Source organism: Nicotiana sylvestris, chromosome 5, assembly GCF_000393655.2.
Source record: "Nicotiana sylvestris chromosome 5, ASM39365v2, whole genome shotgun sequence".
Classification (NCBI taxonomy): domain Eukaryota; kingdom Viridiplantae; phylum Streptophyta; class Magnoliopsida; order Solanales; family Solanaceae; genus Nicotiana; species Nicotiana sylvestris.
The window spans coordinates 154,814,356-154,828,654 of NC_091061.1; the positions used below are offsets into that span (position 1 = coordinate 154,814,356).

Below are 14,299 nucleotides of genomic sequence, written 5' to 3' on the forward strand. Positions count from 1 at the left end.
CAAACTTGTACCAATCTTCAAAACACCTCAAACAACATCGAATCAACCAAATCACATAGAAATCAAACCTAAGATTCCAAAATCTTCCGAATTCCGCTTTCGATCAAAAAGTCTACCAAACCATATCCGAATGACCTGAAATTTTGTACACATGTCCCAAATGACACAACAGACCTACTAAAACTCCCTGAATTACATTCCGACCACTATATCAAGATCTCACATATCAACCGGAGAACGTCAAAATTCCAATTTCGCCAATTCCAGCCTAAACCTTCCACGGACCTCCAAGACACATTCCGATCACGCTCTTAATTCCCAAATCACCTAACGGAGCTAACCAAATAATAATCCGAGATCATATACCAATAAGTCAAATCTTGGTAAACCTTTCAAATTTTAAGCTTCAAACTGAGAAATGTTCTTCCAAATTCATTCTGATTACCCTGAAAACAAAAACGACAATTTACATAAGTCATAATACATCACATGGGATTAGTCATGCCCGAGAACTTGCAAGCGAAGTGTAAAAGCTCAAAATGACCGGTCGGTTCGTTACATCCTCCCTACTTAAACATACGTTCGTCCTCGAACGTGCCAAGAGTTGTTCCAAAAGCCAACCAATCACTGAATAACCTCACCATGCATATACCTGGGGGTGATCCCACGTCACCCGATCTTATATAGGTCCGATAACACAATGTAACTGAAATTTCACAATCCAACCTAGCCCATAAACTTTAGAACCACATTTCCACTTCTGAAATCATCCACAAGATCTTAATCTCACATCTACATTCTGAATAAGCCCAAACAAACTGTAATAACCCATACCTACAACCTCAGGTGCAATTACATGATATACCACATAATTCAATCACTTGTAGCGATAACTTCTAATCACAGCAGCTGCACATAACAACCGAATACCGATAGTAAACCTCTTATCAACTAAAGTCTCATTCCAACACTTTCATATACTGCCAATGATAAATGAAACATGTAGAAAGTCATACCCATTCCTCAGATCAACAATTTGTGAAACCATTTCTCCTTTGGCAAGGACCATAGCAAATTTCTGAGCCGAACATCGATATTATCCTTCCAACACATTGAAACTGAATCTGTTCGTATTCATTATAGATCCCAACGATCTCATCTAACCCAACACAACTACTCTGGTGACATGACACATCAATACAAACTAAAGTCATAACTCGTGCAATCCGCACACTAATAAGCAACAATCTGAACGTACTTAAATCATGAAAAATGACTCAAATGAGAGAGTTGTACCGCAAGATCACCAGTACCACCACACACAATGTTGGGAACCCGTCACACATCGTAGAAATAGAACACACAAATCTAACTCGAAGGATCATACCTCCACATAACTTCGCTCCAATGCGACCTCATCCAAACACTGGTCCACATGAAACACCTCAAGTCACTATGCCCATATCGACAATCATGCGCAATTTGATGTCTAGAACCAAAGCAAATCATCATAGCCATTGCGAAGCAATTGACATAACATTACACAAACCCAAAAGGACACAACTAATACGCCACCCACCGAGCAATACCCAATACTCTTCCCGCTTGAATTCCACTGAGAGACCCCAATACACCACACCACATGTGCCTAAACCAGCAAATCCTAGTGTCTCGCAACACGGAAAGATAACTCATAGATCCCCCATATCACTAATAAGCTCAATAACAATCGAATCAACACATCCATCAATGATACAACTCGGAGTCAACCAAACCGACTCGATGTAGAACACACATCCATATTAACCTACCAATGAACCCCTTATCAAGGAGTTCCTGAGCTGCTCCTTCAATTCCTTTAACTCCGCTGGTGCCATACGCTACGGTACCCGACACCAAATTAATACCAAAACCAACAACCCTGTCCGGCGACATGCCCAGCATCATGATACATATCTGGAAAATCCCTCATCACCGAAACTGAATCAATGGCAGGAGTGTCTATATTGACATCCATCACGAAGGCCAAATAGGAAAGACAACCTTTCCCAGCCATCCGCTGGGTTTTCGAAAATGAAACCACCCTACTGAGAACATAATCCGTCGAACTTTGCCACTCAATCTGTAGCCTCCTCGGCATAGCCAAAGTCGTTGCCTTAGCGCAACAATCCAGAATAACATGACACGGAGACAACCAATCTATACTCAATATCACAACAAATTCTAACTTACCAAGCAGCAAAAGATCCGCTCGGGTCTCCAAACCCCAATAGTCACTACACAATGCCGATACACGCGACCCACAACCACAACATAACCTGTTTATAAGAACTCCCAGTCTCTAACTCCTTATAGCACACGATTCACCATATCCGATCCCAATTCCACCGTCCGAATACATACCAAACCTTTAATACTCAATCATCCCATGAGAGATACTCTCAAAAATTCTTCCATGCCACCAAGCAAACTCGAATATCAACAGTCGATCCCACAAGAGAGTGTCGCAATACTAATGAAGTACCATCAACTCAATTACATTGTCCTAAATCATCTGAAGCTGCCCGTTGCTGCCCAAGAATTGTGACCTTCCTTTCCAAACTAAATCGTGACCTTACACATGCCAATCTCAATCCTACAGCATATACCGCATATACTATACCCTCTTAAGATAAACATGAAAACTTCATATCCCTTCTGAGCCACAAGCAACTATATACTCAACCAGCTAAGAACTTTCCATTGATCCCATCTAGAAGAAAATCGCTATACATCCCATGCTCCTCATGTTTGTAAGAAATATACATCTCTAACCATAGTAGAAACCATCAAGAACTCTCCGAATTCCATTTGCACAAAACTAAACCATCAGGACTGAATCCTTCTAACTCAACCAAGCTACGCAGGCCACTAAAACCCAAGAGAATTACCGCAGAACACTTGTATAAACTCATTACCTTATAAGCATCCCAAGGACTAATCATATCCTTACCATGCCGATCCGACCTACTACCAAGCTATCCCATCTATCCGAGTTTCCTTCTGATTCACTTTCAACTCGATACTATACTCCTTCTTGCTGTAACACCACAATTCCTCAACCCAGACTCACCACTCGAAACCCAAGCATAAAACCACACTGTCTAAGGCTTATGAGCCGCTGAGTACTCTCTCAAATATTCCCAAAAGCACCACGTTCAAAATACCTACTCCGAAGAGACTTCTTGTGAATCCAAAGTCATTACCTTCACCTTCCTGATACTGCTATATAAAATCTCCCTAATGATATAGAAATACCACGAGTCTTGACACCCTCCAATGCAAACCTCAGTTTCTAGCCAAAAGTACAACTTGAAAATCTCCAATTATTACATGTAAAATCTTGAACACATTAGAACCATTCTCAAGAGTCCTCCATTCTACTCAAACTGCAATTAGCCTGATCAAGCGAACCGAACAACTTGTGCCTCATTAGCACTCCGACACCGCAGAATGTAACCTCACCTACAATCAAGCAACTTCCCGCTCTATGCACCGCACATCCTTTACCAATAACCACTCAAGACATTCCGTGAATTCTCATACATCTATGAAGCATAATATAACCTCTGTCAAATTTTCCTTTACTTGAGCCATCCTCGGTCTCAATCTCCGTAAGTCATAACTGATTTACCAGCATACCTCAAACTGGAACCAACATAGCACATAACCGTGCAATCAACTAATCAATAGCAGACTCCCCCACTTGGCTCGAAGCCATAGATCAAAACACACAAAATAACTCATAACGCATATACCATGTTGCTACCATAATACCATAGTGAGATTAAACTCAATCCTTCATAAGCTCGTGAAACACAGACCATCTAGTACTTTAAATCTTCTGCAAATCTCGCATTCACTCTCATAACAGTTAAACCCACTCTCTTAGGTGACCCAAATTCAAATTTCAACACGTATATTTCCTTGGTGACAGAGATCTTCCAACAAACGACATAAAGGATTACGCATACTTCAGAACAATCCGCAGGAGATAACCCACCTGATTTGCCTCAACTAACATCTCTTTATATCCTTCCACCTTACGCAGTCACTTGATCTTCCTGAGTCTGAACTCATATCACAACGTGAAATCCACTTCACTCCCCCAATTAGAAACATAAAAAGATTCTTCACACACCCATAACTCAGGGCTATACCTCAAATCAAGATGGAAATCAAGCACCTAATAGTTCTTCTATCCTCTAGCAGACCCTTCTCGTTGCTTCCAAATCATATGAATATATCTCGCAGTCACATCATACTTATCACATAGCTATCCAGTCATCACTTCCACTAATAGGGACACTATCGGCAATATAAATCCAAAAGCACGTGCTCACACAATCAACGCCTCAGTGCTCAAGCTGCAAGCAAAACCCGGCCTCAAGTCCTCCAGACTAGCCCAACATCAACGCACAGAAAATCACGTCTCGACTCTCGATTAGGGAATCACAAGCCATCGATGCATATCTGATACAGACCGCTCATGCGCGCATACGAACACGTGGAAGGAATTCAAAGAGTTATATTCCGAGCTGAATCAAGGGCGCACGATAAGAATTCAAGAAGGTGAAGTTTTTCCTAAAGGTTCTGCAACCCCCCAAGGATAAGTACAGACGTCTTTGTACCGATCCGCGAGACTCTACTAAACCTGCTCATGACTCATGAGACCTATGTAACCTAGGCTCTGATACCAACTTGTCACGACCCTAAACTCAGACCCGATCGTGATGGCACCTCTCGTGAAGACAAGGCCAGCCGACACAACACCCAAATTAACCATTAATCAATAAGAATCATTTTTAAGCCTTTAATTAAACAAATATTTCATAACGTAAGTCTACATAAACAATGTGGAAATAATATATAAGCCCGACATCGGGGTGTCACAAGTTACGAGCATCTACTAAGTTCTGAATACGACGAGAAAGTCTAAAAGTGTACTAAATACAGACTAATGAAAATGGGAGGGAGAAAAGTTGTGTTGCGAACGTCGGACAGCTACCTCGCTAAACTCCGATGACTCTGCCTCTAAGCAATAAACACCCGCTATTAGGTTCAGAAATACCTGAATCTGCACACAAGGTGCATGGAGTAATGTGAGTACTCCGACTCAGTTAGTAATAAAGGAAAATAAAAGCTGAGCAGTAAGAAAGCACGTAAATCATGTCAATATGCTACAATAATTACAGGATATTTCCAACACAGTATAGAAATCATTTACTTCGTAAATCATGCTCAGTTTCGGTGAAAACCTTTTAAAAACTATTTTTTACAGTTTCAAACGGATGATAAAGTAGTGAGTAAACATAATAGAAACATAAACAGCCTTTCGGCAAAACATGTACCATAAACCGCCCCTCGGGCATAATATCAATAGAACCAGCCCATCGGGCTACCTCACAGTCAGTCGAAATTAGCCCCTCGGGCATAACATAAATCAAAAACCACCCCCTCGGGCAATAACATGGAACAACATCATCCCCTCGGGCTATATCACATCTCATACTGGGTACCCGCGCTCATTGGGGGTGTACAGACTCCGGGAAGGGCCCCTTATGGCCCAAGCGCAATAACAAGCCATCTCGTGGCACAATCAATATATCACTCACTCAGGGTACCCAAAAAACATCAACCCCTCGGGATATATCACATGACACACTGGGTACCCGCGCTCACTAGGGGTGTACAGACTCCCGAGAGAGGCCCTTTACGGTCCTAGCGCAATATCAAGCCATCTCGTAGCATAATCAGTAGGCTCTCGGCCTCATATCAACAAGCCACCTCATGGCGTACAATCTCAGGCCCTCGGCCTCATAATCATAAGCCAGTGTATCAGTGTTGCGGCGTGCAACCCGACCCAAAAGTATCCTCACAATACAGGCCCTCGGCCTTACTCAGTCAGAATCTCATAAGCCACTCGGGCAACGGTAAAACATGGTGCTCAGCCCAAAATATCATTTAATGTGTAAAACATAGAGTAAACATGGCTTTGAAAACAGTAGAATATAGCATGACTGAGTACCAATATAAAGTCAAAATAGTAAGGAAATAGCAGTAAAAATCCCCTAAGGGTCCAAATAGTTGGCACGAGGCCCAAATATGACATTCAGCCCAAAACATGATGATAACAAATAATTTTCAATCAAATACGCAGTAGAACAGTCATTCGGGAAGGACTAAGTCACAATCCCCAACGGTGCACGACCCCGCGTTCGTCATCTAGCGTGTGCGCCACCTCAATATAGAACAACGATGTGAAATCCATGGTTTTATACCCTCAGGACAACATTTACAATCATTACTCACCTCGATCCGGTCCAAACTCTAGCCCGCGATGCCTTTGCCCTCTCGAATCGACCTCCGGATGCTCTAAATCTAACCAAAATCAGTACATAACCATTAAAATATGCTAAGGGAACAAAGCCCACTCGAAAATATCCAATTTACATCAAAAATCCTGAAAATGCTCAAACCCGGCCTCCGGGCCCACGCCTTGGAACCCAACAAAAAATCACATCAATAGAATCATCATTCTCCCACGAGTCTATACATAACAAGAACATCAAAGTCGGACCTCAAATGGTCCCTCAAATCACCCTCAAGACTCTCCAATTAACCAAGCCCTAATCCCCAAATTTACCACTGATTTTTCCTTAAATTTCATAATAACAACGATAAAAATCACCATATTAACGAGTTTAGAAATCAAGGACCTTACCTCAATGAACCCCTCTGAAAAATCTCCTAAACTTCATTCCGGATGAAATATTGAGAAAAATGACCAAAAATCGCGAAGGAAATCCTTTATACTTTCCGACCCAGGCTTTTCGCACCTACGGTCCCATTACCGCTTCTGCGGCCAAAGACACCACATCTGCGGTTTTCACTAAATTTCCAATTTCCGCATCTGCGTTTAGAATTTTGCACCTACGCTACCGCAGGTGCGTCCCCCTTCACCACTTCTGCGATCCCTGATGATTTTCTCCATGGCCGCATCTGTGGCTGCCTTTCACTTCTGGGGGCATCGCACTTGCGGCCTCCCAACCGTAGGTGCGGTTATGACAGTAACAAAATGCTTCAGCTGCCCCAACTCAACTTCAAACTTTCCGCCAACCATCTGAAATCACCCCGAGACCCCCGAGACCTCAACCAAAATCACAAACACATCATATACCACTACTCAAACTTGTACCAATCTTCAAAACACCTCAAACAACATTGAATCAACCAAATCACATCGAAATCAAGCCTAAGATTCCAAAATCTTCCGAATTTTGCTTTCGATAAAAAAGTCTACCAAACCACGTTCGAATGACTTGAAACTTTGTACACACGTCCCAAATGACACAACGGACCTACTAAAACTCCCGGAATTCTATTCCGACCACTATATCAAGATCTCACCTATCAACCGGAAAACGTCAAAATTCCAATTTCGCCAATTCAAGCCTAAACCTTCCATGGACCTCCAAAAAATATTCCTATCACGCTCTTAAGTCCCAAATCACTTAATGAAGCTAACCAAATCATAAAAATTCCGATCCGAGATCATATACCAACAAGTCAAATCTTGGTCAAAGCTTTCAAATTTTAAGCTTCAAACTAAGAACTGTTCTTCCAAATTCATTCTGATTACCATGAAAACTAAAACCAACAATTTATGTAAGTCATAATATATCACACGGGGCTAGTCATACCCGAGAACTCGCAAACGAAGTACAAAAGCTCAAAACGACTGTTTGGGTCGTTACAGAATGATCAATCTCCTATATGTGTATGTGAATCCAATGGCCAATGGCAAATACCAAGTAGAACATAACAAGCTCTCACCAGGCGCCAGGGTATGCATCCCAAAGGTTAGTATGAATTCCAAATAACTACACCACAGGATTGAAGCCAACAATATATTCCAATCTTCAATGTTGCTCCAATGTGATCCATTCAAAGCAAGACAGTGTAAAGAGGTTATCATCTGCTCACTCATCAAACATACCATTTACACTACATTATCATCTCCAGAATAAGTGTGTAGACACACTAATACCACTGGAAAATGACAATACAACACACCCTCTAACAAAAAGAAAATCAGATGAAAGAGTGAGTTGTGAGGTAAAAATCTAATATAAGTCAAATGTGCAACTTCATGTGTGTGTGATGGAACCCCAATTGATACCATTGATCTACAGAATTGATCCCTTAGCTTAGGCTGCAAAGAAGAAGTGCAGAAAGTAATGAACCGTAGAGTCGTGTACATGGTTGTGCACAACACAGACCTACTGTTCATTATGCTTTTATCATGCACATTATGTAATGTTCCAAGCTTTGATGCAGCTTCATATATGTGTAATGGGACCTTATTTGGTCTTATAGAATCCCAGAATTGATACCATAACTTATCCTGCAGCTTTAGAGTGTACAGTGCATCGAACAATAGGATCAAGGCAATGGATGTGCAAGGCGCATATAACACTAGAATGTCCCTAGACTGAGCATGATAACATGCTAATACTACTGAGTAACACCGTAATGCCATACAGTACGAAACAACAAGTAACACAAGTGCAGGCAAATCCACTCTAGTCATAATACATGTCATGTGTACAACTATACCTTGTAACCTTAGTGAATCAGCTGCCAAAACCTTTGATGTAATAACCATTCTGACCACTGCTAAACCACCCCCAGATTGAGCTAATACCACTGGAAAGTCATTCAACAATGTCCAGAAACACAAATAGCTAGGTTCAGATAGTACAAAGGATACGTGTTCATCAGTCAGGAGCTTTTCTCTTGGCAACCCTAACTCTAAGGTTAGGTATTTGAGATTTGTCCATGTTGATCAATGTCTTTCCTTCAACTGGCAGTTCATGAAATGAATTAAATGTGATTGTACCTGCAAAAGAGAAAACTAGGTTAGCTAAAAAATCTGCAACATTGTTGCCCTCCCTTAGAACATGCTAAAAGAGTACATTGAATGTACTCTTTATCTCCTTGATTTTCCTTACTTCTGCCCCTATACACCATGGTATTTCCCATTCATCATCTATGATCTTCCTCATCACTAAAGAATCAATCTCTATGATCAAAGGATGAAGCTACTTTTCCACACAAAATGCCAATCCTTCAATAATGGCTTTAGCTTCAACTACAATATTAGTTGCCTCCCCTATCTCTTAGCCTTAGCAAACACCAAATTACCCTCATGATCTCGAATACAAAAGCCATAAGAACTGGGACCTGGGTTGCCTCTTGATGCTCTATCAGTATTACATTTGAACCACCCTTCATAGGGAAACTGCCATATGACTCTTTTAGTAACTACATAAGGCTTGTAGTTCTCAAAAAAGTTGATCATTTGTGGCCACAAAAGAGGAATTCTAGGTTGCCAAGGATACCTAACCCTTGCAAGATAGTATAGTATTTTATTAACTTCATGAATCACTCTACTACAAGACACTGCCCCACCATGCTTCATCGTGTTCCTTCTCTTCCAAAGCTCCCATAAAATGACTGCTGGAACAGCCTAAAACAAAGGCTTTAGCTTGGGACAATACTTTACACTTCACCATGCCCTTATAACTTGATGAACCTGTACCAAATTGATCCCCAAACCTGCATCTTGTATAAATGTCCTCCACACCTTGTTTGCAGTATCACTTGTCAAAAACAAGTGCTGAAATGAGTCTTCATGTGGTGGAGTACAACACCAACATTTATATACTACCATGTATCCCCCTCTCCTCCATAAATCATCACTAGGAACCTTCCCCTTCCAAACTCTCCAAAAAAAAGAAAGAAATTTGAAAGGTAACCCCTTGGTCCATATCTTAGCAAACTCAGGATTGCTTGGTTCTCTATGCCTTAGAATTCTCCATGCAATACTAATAGTAAACTTACCTAAAGGTATAGGCATCTATCTTGGAGTTTCCTAGTAGTCATCAGCAGCTGCAAAGTGTACTTCTTGTCTGATATGATCAGCAATATCTCGAGGGAAGTTTTGATCCAGAAGTTGATCATTCCAGTGTTCATCATCTCTCAAATCGGCTACTTCTTGCGATTCTTCTTTGATGGGGAATTCTGGAGGCAATACATGATACAAATCCCCTAAACCAGTCTAGTTCTCATGCCACACATTAGTAGACCCCCTATTAATTTCCCATAAGATTTCATGCTCAACCTCTTCCCTTGCCTCTAACATTTTTCTCCAAACATGTGACCCCCCCTAAATTGAAGTACAGTTGGTAGTTCTTTCGTACAATACTTGTTCCACATGAAGTTGAACCATAAAGACTTCGTAGTTCTAAATCTCCACCACAACTTAGCAAATAATGCCTTTGAGACATCAATCAAAGATCTAAAACCTACTCCTCCCTCCTCCTTAGGAAGACGTAGATTCTGCCACTTTGTGCAATGCCTACTCCTTCCTTCTTCCTTATTGATCTAGAAAAACCTTGCAAAGGTTTTATATAAGTGCTTTAGAATATTATCAGGTGGATCAAGAACTGAAAGGATGTGTGTAGGCATACTTTGCAACACACTAGAAATCAAAGTAGCCTTTCCCCCATATAATAGTAACTTCCCCTTCCAAGAGTGCAGCTTTGCCTTCACTTTCTGAATCAAGTCATTGTAGAACTCCTTTCTTCTTCTTGTATAAAAAATTGGGCAGCCAAGTAAGTAAAAGGAAAAGTTCCCTTTGAAAAACTAGTGATAGTCCCTACTGCATTTGCCAAAGCTCCAGCTACATTAGAGTGCATGTAATATGAGTTCTTTGCCTTGTTGATCAACAGTCTAGAAGTATGCTCATACTGTGCCAAAATATCCACAATCTTCTGCAAAGAATAAGGATCAACATATGCAAAAATGATAGTGTAATCTACATAAGCAAGGTGATTCAATAGATCAGTCCACTTTGGCATCCCAAATCCTCTAAACTGCTTGTGATCAAACAATTTATTCAATGACCTTGACAAGACTTCAGCTGATAGAATGAACAAGGTTGGGGATAGGGGATCCCCTTGCTTCACCCCCCTATTTGAGTGAAAAAATCCTGAAGCTTGCCCATTAACCATGACTGAGTACCAATTGTTAGCAATCAGATTCCACACCATGTTGATAAAACATTCAGCAAACCCCATCTTCCTTAGCACATGCATCAAGTATTTCCATGACACCCTATCATATGCCTTGGCCATATCTAGCTTGATGACAACATTGACAGGCTTCCCTCTCAACCTTATATCTGTGACAATCTCTTAAGTCAATAAAATGTTCTCAAAGAGGGCAATAGCCTATCATGCACCACCCTTGAGAACACCTTATTTATAAAAATACTTAGACTAATAGGTCTAAGATCAGAGAATATTTGGACTCTAGGTTTTTTGGGCAACAAGACAAGGTTTGTATGTGTAATAGACTTAGGCAAGGGGCTGCCCTCATAGAACAAAATTAGCAGCTTGTGAATGTCCTAACCTACAATGTCCCAACATGCTTGAAAGAACAATCCAGAAAAACCATCTGGACCACTTGTACTCTCACTACTTAATCCAAACACTGCTGTCTTCACCTCCTCTATAGTAGGCAATCTACATAACTCTAGATTCTGCTCCCTTGTCACCATTAAAGGTACATTGTCTAAGAGCTCAAAACTTGTGGGATCAGCCTCCTAAGTGAACTGCTTCTGAAAAAACTCTACTGCAACATTAGATAATATGTCTTGAGATTCAATCCATGCACCATCATAATTCTGGATCCTTTTCAATTGTAGCTTTTGCCTCTTACCATTGACATGGTTATGAAAGAATATAGTGTTTTTGTCCTCTTCCTCAAACCAAGTCATACCTGCTTTTTGTTTCCAGTATTGTTCTTCAACGCTTAAGTACTTCTTCAACTCAGCTTGAGCTTGTTGAAGTACTATTCTATTTGCCACAGAAGGATCTTCTTCAAACAACATCTCCTTGATTCTAACCACATCCTTCCTTATAGCCAACTACTTGAATATATCTCCATAAGTTAATTTTCTCCATTTGAAAAGAGCAATTTTTACCCTCTTTAATTTCTGCTTGAACATCAAGAATGGATACCTTATAAAGTTAGCCATCCAGTTCTACCTCACCACCTCCATAAATGATTCATGTTTTGCCCCAAAGTTCAGAAACTTGAATGGTTTTACAAACTTCATTGCCTCTTCACCACAGCTCATCAAAAGTGGAGTATGATCTGAGCCTGTTCTTATGAGATGCTCCACTTCTATATTAGGAAATAGTGTTTGAAAAGTCATGTTCACACAAATTCTATCCAATCTCTTGAAGATGCGTTCCTCATTTGGCCTTCCATTCCACCAAGTGAAAGGACTACCCTTGTAGCCTAGATCAAACAGGCCACAAAAGTTAACACAAAATGCAAAATTCTCATATTTTGGAGGATATACTGGCAAACCCCCTATCTTTTCCTCCTCACTAATTACAACATTGAAATCCCCCCACCTAGCTAAGGCATCTCCATATCACTAGCCAAATAGTATAGATTGTCCCATAATTCCAATCTTTCTAAAGCACAACACTTAGTATATACAAAGGTCATCATAATATGCTTACCTAATTCTTGATGATACACCTTAATTGTCATCTGTTGTCCAGTATCCATCAATAAGTCTCATTCCACAACTGCATCAAATAACAACCAAATCTTCCCATTCACATTTGAGATTGCAGCTTCCATACCTAGTCTTCTTCTATAATTATGAATGAACCAATTCTTTTGAAATGGTTCCATGAGCGCTACAATGAAGAAGCCATGTTCCCCTTACATATTTATAACCCTTTGAAAAGCATGTTGAGTCTTAAAGACCTTATGTTCCAAATTAATATTTTGATCATCATCTTCTTGTTGTTGAAGCTGCCCTTTTGGGCAAAATTCTAATAGGTGGCAGTGGCTCTTTAGGTTGTACTTTCTTTCCCTTCTTCCCACTTCTAGCTGCTGTTTTAGGAGATAGATCCCCTTCCCTTGCAACTGCTTTAAAATTTTCAGCTATAGACTTATCATCCCCTGCATCTTCAAATTGTTGTTGTTGATCTACCAAAGCATTTTGAATATCAATTGGCAGCTCTTGATGAGTGACAATATCATGTAGCACCTTATTTGGAGTCTTTAATGGCACATTCATTTGGATCGAAAGAGGTGATCCAGTCCCAGATGCACATGCCACAAGCAGTATCTCAAGTTCACCATGCTCCTTGGGTACTATAGCTTGTTCAACTGGTTCATTAGGCATCAATGCTCCTTCATTTAGCTCAGAATTCCTCTCCATATTTCCCAAATTCTCCTGCATAATTCTAAATTGAAGCTCATATACAGAACCCATGTTAGAGTTTACTGTAGCAAGACTGCCAAGAGTTACTGTTCCATTGAGATCAACATCCCTCCCATGGACTGTTTGTTAATCTTGGCACACCGTATCCTCCCTAACCTTCACAGGAACACCCTCATCAAGTCCCTTCTCCAATGCATACACAGGAACCCCATCAACAAAAGCCAAAATCTCCTAGTTTTGCTAGTTTTGATAGGGTTTACTATTTCATTACCCTTCTTATTGCTCAGCGATGTTTGACCTGATCCATTTTGATTTTCATCTTCTTTAGATGCTCCGTTACCACTTCCAATTGATTTTCCTGCCTGCATCATCATAGAACTTGAATTAACATCAACCCTAGTTTTTAGACTACTAGGGTTTACTGTAGCATTCCCAGGATTGCAGTTTTTTGTAGTTGAGTGTTGTCCCTCTTCTCATTGTTTCCCGTTGCCTTTGTTGTACCCTGCTGATCGTCTATAACCTCAACTTCATCACTCCATAGTGCCTTAGCAGAATTTACCTCATTAAATTCATCCAGCTGCCCAGAATCATCATGAGTTTGAGATGGAATTTCTTGATATGAATGGTTGGTTGTGACATTGAGCTGCCTGAGCTCCTCCTTGTTTGTTCCAAACCTTCTATGAACCCACTCAATTGTGGATTCTTTTCTAGCTTCCTCAGCTGTTCTTTCCTTAGCAGGAAAATTTCCATCGTTAGCTACTTCTTGAGCATCCTTTGCAGGTACCACTTGAATCCTAGTAGGAGTAGGATTCCCATTCTTTTCCTTCTTAATCACATTCTCAACAACCTCTTGCTTGACACGCTTAAGCTCATGAAGATTTTGAATGCCTTCTCCTTTGGGACTTGGTATAACTTCCTGTGTAGCAGCCCTAATCCTATTGA

At 40.6% G+C, this 14,299-nt stretch overlaps 1 protein-coding gene across 1 annotated transcript; it reads right to left on the reverse strand.

Annotated features, from left to right (window-relative positions):
- Positions 1 to 11,710: 11,710 nt before the first annotated feature.
- On the reverse strand, positions 11,711 to 12,690 carry LOC104215177 (uncharacterized). Its single transcript, XM_009764928.1, has 3 exons — positions 12,642 to 12,690; positions 12,161 to 12,411; positions 11,711 to 12,034 (listed from the first exon to the last, which is right to left on the reverse strand). The coding sequence occupies exons 1-3, from the start codon at positions 12,688 to 12,690 to the stop codon at positions 11,711 to 11,713; spliced, it is 624 nt and encodes a 207-aa protein (XP_009763230.1).
- Between the last annotated feature and the right edge of the window lie 1,609 nt (positions 12,691 to 14,299).

Coding starts and splice junctions, on each gene's coding strand:
- LOC104215177 (XM_009764928.1), bottom strand. CDS start 12,690: ATGGATACTGGACAACAGATGACAATTAAGGTGTATCATCAAGAATTA. Junction 12,412..12,641: donor GGTGTATCATCAAGAATTAG/GTAAGCATATTA, acceptor TGTTTGATCTAG/GCTACAAGGGTAGTCCTTTC. Junction 12,035..12,160: donor ATGAATCATTTATGGAGGTG/GTGAGGTAGAAC, acceptor ATATTCAAGTAG/TTGGCTATAAGGAAGGATGT.